The 6,667-nt window shown below is 37.6% G+C and overlaps 1 protein-coding gene across 1 annotated transcript in view; it reads right to left on the bottom strand.

Annotated features, from left to right (window-relative positions):
• Positions 1-445: 445 nt before the first annotated feature.
• LOC125032506 (cell division control protein 45 homolog) overlaps positions 446-6,667 on the bottom strand; it is a 23,308-nt gene continuing 17,086 nt past the window's right edge. Inside the window, exons 11-13 of the mRNA XM_047623673.1 lie at positions 6,618-6,667; positions 2,237-2,313; positions 446-2,088 (exon numbers count right to left, since the gene is read on the bottom strand). The exon at positions 6,618-6,667 is cut by the window's right edge and continues 156 nt beyond it. Of these exons, the coding sequence (XP_047479629.1) occupies positions 2,024-2,088; positions 2,237-2,313; positions 6,618-6,667 (192 nt within the window). The 3' untranslated portion in view covers positions 446-2,023. The remainder of the gene's footprint in view (positions 2,089-2,236; positions 2,314-6,617) is intronic.

Here is a 6,667-nt window from a genome sequence, read left to right as displayed (position 1 = left end):
GCACATCTATTGACTATATCCCTCTCCATACCCTCTGGAGACAGTTCTTGGTCATGGCACATGAACAGGAAATGATTTGGCATCACAACTAATCCTTTTCCTTTGAACACCAAAAAGAATCTAGTACATGGCTTTACGTAATACCTATATGACATAATTTGGCCTCATTACAATAGCATTATTTATACTTATTACTGGAAAGTTTTGTTGTGGTAATGCTCCTGACCTTGACCTTGATTTAAAAGGAACACAAGAGAAAATGAATTTATCAAAACACATTTTTTAAGGTTTAATTTCAATGTCTATAAATTCCCAACTAACACAAAGAATTCTTTGCTCACTTGATAAGAAAATGGGTAAAAGGAACCATTTGCTATCCATTTAGACTGAACTATGCTACAGCAAAGTGGATGAGAACTTGGAAGGTTATGGATTAGTGTAATCACGAAGTCCATATAAATTTATTAAAATACTATATGTACATAACACATCCTTCATGAAAACTAATCAGGCACATAATGGGTCAAGTTACCAAGGTTTAATTTTATTCTTTTTCTACAAGTTTATAAAGCAAATTACTCTGTATATTTATAGTAAATATTATAAGATACCCAATTTATACATGTGAAAATATCACAATAAATATATAAAGATATTGAAAATAATGCAGTAGTAGTTATGATTCATGTATAATATGGCTTGTATGCTAAAAATGACAAGTGAAGTTCTAGTGAATGAAGGAATAAAACTGAAAGTGGAATATTACTGGCAATGGTTAAAAGCAGAAATAATAAATACCTTTTTCACCCTTCTATCTATATCATAAGAATTGCTGGTTAATAATCATGATGACACAAAAGAGTTTATATAGAAAAATAAAGACCCATCTCATTAAAGCAGTAAGTAACATTTTTAAAATACAAAAACTGAACTCCAAGAATGTTATTTAAAAAAAGGGGTTTGCATAATATAGAAAGACAATTCATTAATGATGAAGCATATAATATACAGAATATACCAATTGCATATCACAGTTTAATACAATATATAATTGCAAACATTATAAACATAAACCAGTCCCATACACTGTTGAAATCATTCACTCTATCTCATAGACTCTGGTCTAACTGTGCCACTGATGTTCGGCAGTCTGAAATTTATTGACTTTGTTTTGTAAAGGACTATATTTTGCTTCTCCCACTGGGCTCCTTACATACTGTACTACTTCATAGTAGCCCATCATGTATAACAGACATTTTGTTATTAATTTGTTTTTAAGTGAAAACAACCATTCTTAAGCAGAAGAAATGTAAATCCCTCTTCTCAAACCATTTACTTCATATAGTATCTGTTATATAAAACAAATTAATTAGTAACTAAATAAAATAAAAATAATCAAGGCATTATCTTGCCCCATGAAATGCAAGCTTTCTTCATTTTCTATATTTTTGTCATGTAAATATATATTCTCTATGTCATGATATATACTCTGTATTTACCAAATTCTCTGGGAAATTTTAATTCATAGGTTACTGATATCAAATGCTTTCATTTACAAATGGTTAAAACAGTTTACAAAAATTCAGTGTCTTTTACAGTTTCTCCCGTCTCATTCATTGTGACAAGATAGAGCTTAATTCTTTGGTTATTTCACTAGTCATCTATCTGCCTATCAATTTAAATGTTCATAAAAAAAAGTAAAAATAGATGAAAAACTAAAACATAGAAATATTTAAAATACATGATATATACATCTATGCAAATGGCCCAATACACCAAGTTATTATTTGCCTAGCACTTCTGAGACCAATTAAAAAAAAAAAAAATCTTCTACAATAAGGGCATGGCATAAATAATTTCACTCTATACTGAAAATCCAAATAAACACAAAGGAAGCACTTGAAGCTTCAAAACCTGTTCACAAGGATGTTATGATATCAAAATTTTAAGAATTAATCTACTTTGAATAAAGATCTTGACATTCTCCTCCTTAATGAAATACTAACCATAAATCATAAGACCTTTAGCTGAGCAGTGAGATAAGTGCATCAAAGAACTTACTACGATCATCCACACTCAGTCGTATAACTGTTGAGAAAAGGGGCACCAGAGATTAGATTAGCAATACAGTGTGAAGACAAAGTCACTTATTAGGTAGAATTTGTCTACTATGTGTAAACTATATCAATTCTCACAATTTGAAGTTGAAATTAAGATAATCAGGTACGATACTTACTATTTGTGTCAAAAAATTCTAATTCGGCTTTGGAACCAGTTTTATCTGCAGCTTGTTCAAAGGCTTTTCCAAAGAAACTGAAAAAAAGATGAATCGTAAGAACCAACTGTCATAGTCCTTATAATTGTATTTCAGAATCAGAAATTAAGGACTTTTATATTAACTTAACTTAACCTGATGCCAGCAGGGACAGTATGTACATACAAAGCCATGTTCACTGTGAGGTTAGTTTATTAACTGTATTAAAACATAGATGGTTCCACAAGTACTTAGTCACCAATGAGCCAAATACTTAAACTACCTATCTAATTTGCTTACCCCTTTCCTTGGTTTTCAGAAATATTTCCTTTTATCATATATTGATGTTAATGTCAGTAACATTACAATTAATGTCTATTATAATAATAATAACGATAATAATAATAATAATAATAATAATAATAATAATAATAATAATAATAATAGCATCAATATTAACAACATCAAGGAAAGGTGAAATCAGGTGAGGTCAAGAGGTCAACTAATTAACCAAGCACTTGTGTAGCTGTTTATGTGTAGTGACCTTTCACAAAACAATACTACAGTGAACCCTAGATTTTCCTGGCATTAGAGCAAGACAAAGGAAGAGGTAAAATGATAACAAAAAATTACATACTACTACTGTAAAAAATCTGATTCAACATTTCACTAAATAACAATAAATAAAAATACCATCAGTGTTGGGAAAAAGAAACAAATTGATTATTTGGTAAAATATAAAAGAAATATATATATATCACACACTGGTTATCAAACCTTACTTAAAATCATATAAGTATCTGATTTTAGTGTATCAGGGAAAATAAGGGAGCTGATTTGGGAGGAAGGTATAAGTCAAGGTGGATATTTATGGGTAGAAAAAGGTAGGAGGTGAGAAAAGGGTGAATGGGTGAGACGTGCATCCATCGAGACAATGGTTAATGGTTAAAAGCAAAATAAATGTGCTAGACCTCTAAGGTCATGTAGCACTATAGTAAATCGTAGTGAAGGGTGGTTGAGTTTGTGATTAGTTGTCAAAGCTGGACAAAGGAATTGACGAGTGAATGGGTTAAGGTCAGGTAAGGTAAAGGAAAGGGGTTAGATCAAGTGAAGGATATATATGCAACCATCATGATATATGGGATAGAGTTTGTAAGATTCGTAGACAGCAGCAAGCTTTTTCTCACCAGGACAGTTTGTAGTAAAAAATAATGCCTAGGAATTTGCCAGAGGAACGGTATTGGAGTGGAGTGTCATATAAGAAGAGTGGAGGTTGGGGATCTACACGTGTGCGAGAGAAAAGGATGGAGAAAGATTTGGAGGTAGAAAAGCGGAAGTCATGGTTTGTGTCCCAGGAAGATACTGATGATATTGCCGACTGAAGAAATTGGCAGAGATTTGGCATGGATGTGCCAGAGGCATAGATGGTTAAATCATCAACATATAGTGATGACCGTTCTCCTGGTGGTAGAACTGAGACAATGTCATTAATATCAAGAAGGAATACAGTGGTACTGAGCACACTGCCTTGTGGGATGTCTTAGATTTGAGGAAAGAAGGATGATGTAGAAGAGGCAATTTTGACCTGGAAAGTGTATTGGGAGAGGAAAGACTTTATAAAGACACCCATGTTTCCATGTATGCCTAGAGAGGACAACTGTTGGAGAATATGGTACCATCATGTAGTATCATATACTACATGGATGGAGATGATTTTGGTGCAGGAAAAGCCATGGTCAGTGGAACAGGAAGAGATTAAAGATATTGCAGATTGGATTATTTGATAAAGTCAGTATAGAAGGGCCTGATGTATACATGATAAAATCATCTACATACAGGAAGGATGTGGTATCACCATGTAGGATCATATGCCTTTTCCAGGTCTCAGAAAATGGCTAAAACAGAGCTAGGGCAGGCAAAGGCAGATGTTCTGTAATTTTCTAAATGTGCAAGTGGGTCAGCTGTGCTTTGAGCATGATGGAATCAAAATTAAGAAGTTAACCCCATCCCGATGGGTCACGCGCTGAGGCGTCATAACAAAATGATCGATCTGTGGAGTGCAGCTATACGCTGCAGCAACACGCCAAAGCGCTACGAGCCGGTGATTCGGCTTGATGTACCGAACTCCCACACTCAAAGTCGGTATGTTGCCATTGATCTCCAAAGCGTAGTTTTTTTTTCTTCAAAAGTCAGTAACGGGATAAAAGGGCGGTTGGATTCAAAGTACCACATCAGGCATAAAGTGACCATTCTTTCTAGCAATTTGCACAAACAATGGGACGGTGGTCTTGAGAGAGGATGCCAGATTTATTAGGTTTAAGGAAAGGTAGGATATGTGCTTCAGGCCAGTGAGAAGGAAAGTTTCCAGTTGTCCAAATATTGTATAAGATTATCAGTAGGAAAGATAAGGGGGTAGGTGGAAGATGTAGCATATGGTAATGTCTGCCATCAGGGCCTTCACGAGTGTTGCTGCACGACTATAATTAAGAAAGGAGTCCAGTAGAGGAAAAGGGAGTATTGGGGCTCTGTAGAGAATAAGGAAGAGAAGGGAGTGCATTTCTTGGGTGTTTTAACCCTTAGCCGCCGGGTAGCACGTACAAACATAGTGGCCCAGGCACCCAGCAGCCTTAGCCTGGGCCAAAATGAATACAAGCCGGGAGAGAGGGCTTGTGCATTGGGAAATCACCTGTTGACATTGGGTTAATGTAACAGAAGTAGGGAGAAAGGTCACAGCCACTACTGACCTGGCTGAAGTATGCAGTAGCAACTTTTTGTAAAGCTTCAGAAATTAATGTTATGAACATGGAGAACTGAGGCTGGAAGAGGGGGATGTTTCCCTGATAGTTTATGGATTCTATGCCATACTGTAGAAATAGGTGTTAGGTAGGTAATTGTGGAGACAATTTTGCAACTGTTTTTTAACTTACAACCATCATGAAAAAACAATTCATCATGATGAGTACAACTATAGGTGTTATGACATGCTAGAGCAAGTCGAGCAGGAAGTTCCGCTACATGTACAGACTCCCGCCCAAATGGCTGGACAGTTGCCAGAAGTCACTGTAATGAAGGAGGGGAAGGGAGGGTACTGGTACTGAAGAAAATGTAGAGACTACTTGGGTAGAGGGGATAAGTGTGGAATGAAGAATGGTACTGGAGTAGGGATCAGTTGAAAAACCTCGTCAGCGTGTTACCTGTCTTGGCCTCTGGTAGAGTAAGGCCAAGTCTGTATCAGAGAACTGCTACCTCAGACTCAAACTTCTAGGCAGGGCAGCCCCTATAAAATATATTATGGGAGCCACCACAACTGGCATGTATACATGTTTGTGCTAGGCAGTATGAACAGTTATGCCCAAGTTGGGCACACAGAGGGCAGCAGGCAGTGGAGTGACAGTGCTTTGCAGGGTGGCCAAAATGCCAGCATTTCTGACATTGATGGGGTGTGGGATGGGTAGGAATAGGTTTGCCAGTGAGGTCAACCAGGGTAGATAGTGCAGGGGCTTGGGACTCAGATGTAACTGTGACAAGGCATCAGCAATCGGGACAACTGCAGAAGGAAACTCTGCCTATTTGTCTTTGGAGAAATTGTTAGAAGAGGAGGGTATTATCAGAGTAAGGGGCTGGTGGGGGAATCACAAAAAATCAGTCTAAACAGAATATTCAAAAGGTTTGTAGAAGTGGGAATTGTAGAGGGGCAACAACTGGAGGAGGAGGGAGTGGTGTGGAATGAGATAGCACTGTGGGCATGAGGGTGATAAGGTTGAAGAGTTGTAGAAAGGGAGGACGAGGTAGAAAATGAAGACAAATGGGTTGGAGGATGCTGGGAGTGAGGAAGGGGCATCTTTTGAAGACTGAGTTATAACTTGAGTAGAGGATTCAGGATGGGTCAAGTTGACAGTACATGTCGAGGAGGGAAGTGTAGTAGCAGTGGTCAGAGATGTGATCAAAGGAGAGTCAGGGCTCAGTAAACCAGAGGAGTTTAATTCAGGGAAGGCTAGTTGATAAAGGGGCAATCCTAAAATACCCATAATCAATAGCCATGGTAAGCCTGAAATATGTGGGGAAGATAAAAGGCCACACCTCAGGGTCCGCATAAGAGGTAAGGGCTAGACAATCAACCAGGCTCCCTGAGGTTATTAATGACTGGCACAAAGTCAGCCTTTCATCCTTTCAACACTTCCCTCACACCACAGGAATTGGACAATGGAAGATTAGAAAAGGATTAGGGAAGAAGGAAGGACCATGCAAAATTATTAGAGATGAGGGCTGAGGCCCAAAGTAGGGGAGATCCCAACACTGGGCCTCAGTCTCCCCCACGGCAACAACAGACAAGGGATTGTGGGTGACCACTGCATAAACTTACTTTCTTGGCGATTCCTCTGAGACGGGTGGAATTCCACAAACAAGACACAT

This window comes from Penaeus chinensis, chromosome 14 (assembly GCF_019202785.1).
Source record: "Penaeus chinensis breed Huanghai No. 1 chromosome 14, ASM1920278v2, whole genome shotgun sequence".
Classification (NCBI taxonomy): Eukaryota; Metazoa; Arthropoda; class Malacostraca; order Decapoda; family Penaeidae; genus Penaeus; species Penaeus chinensis.
Note: the sequence above shows the minus strand (reverse complement) of the source record. Positions and strands in the feature narration are given on the sequence as shown.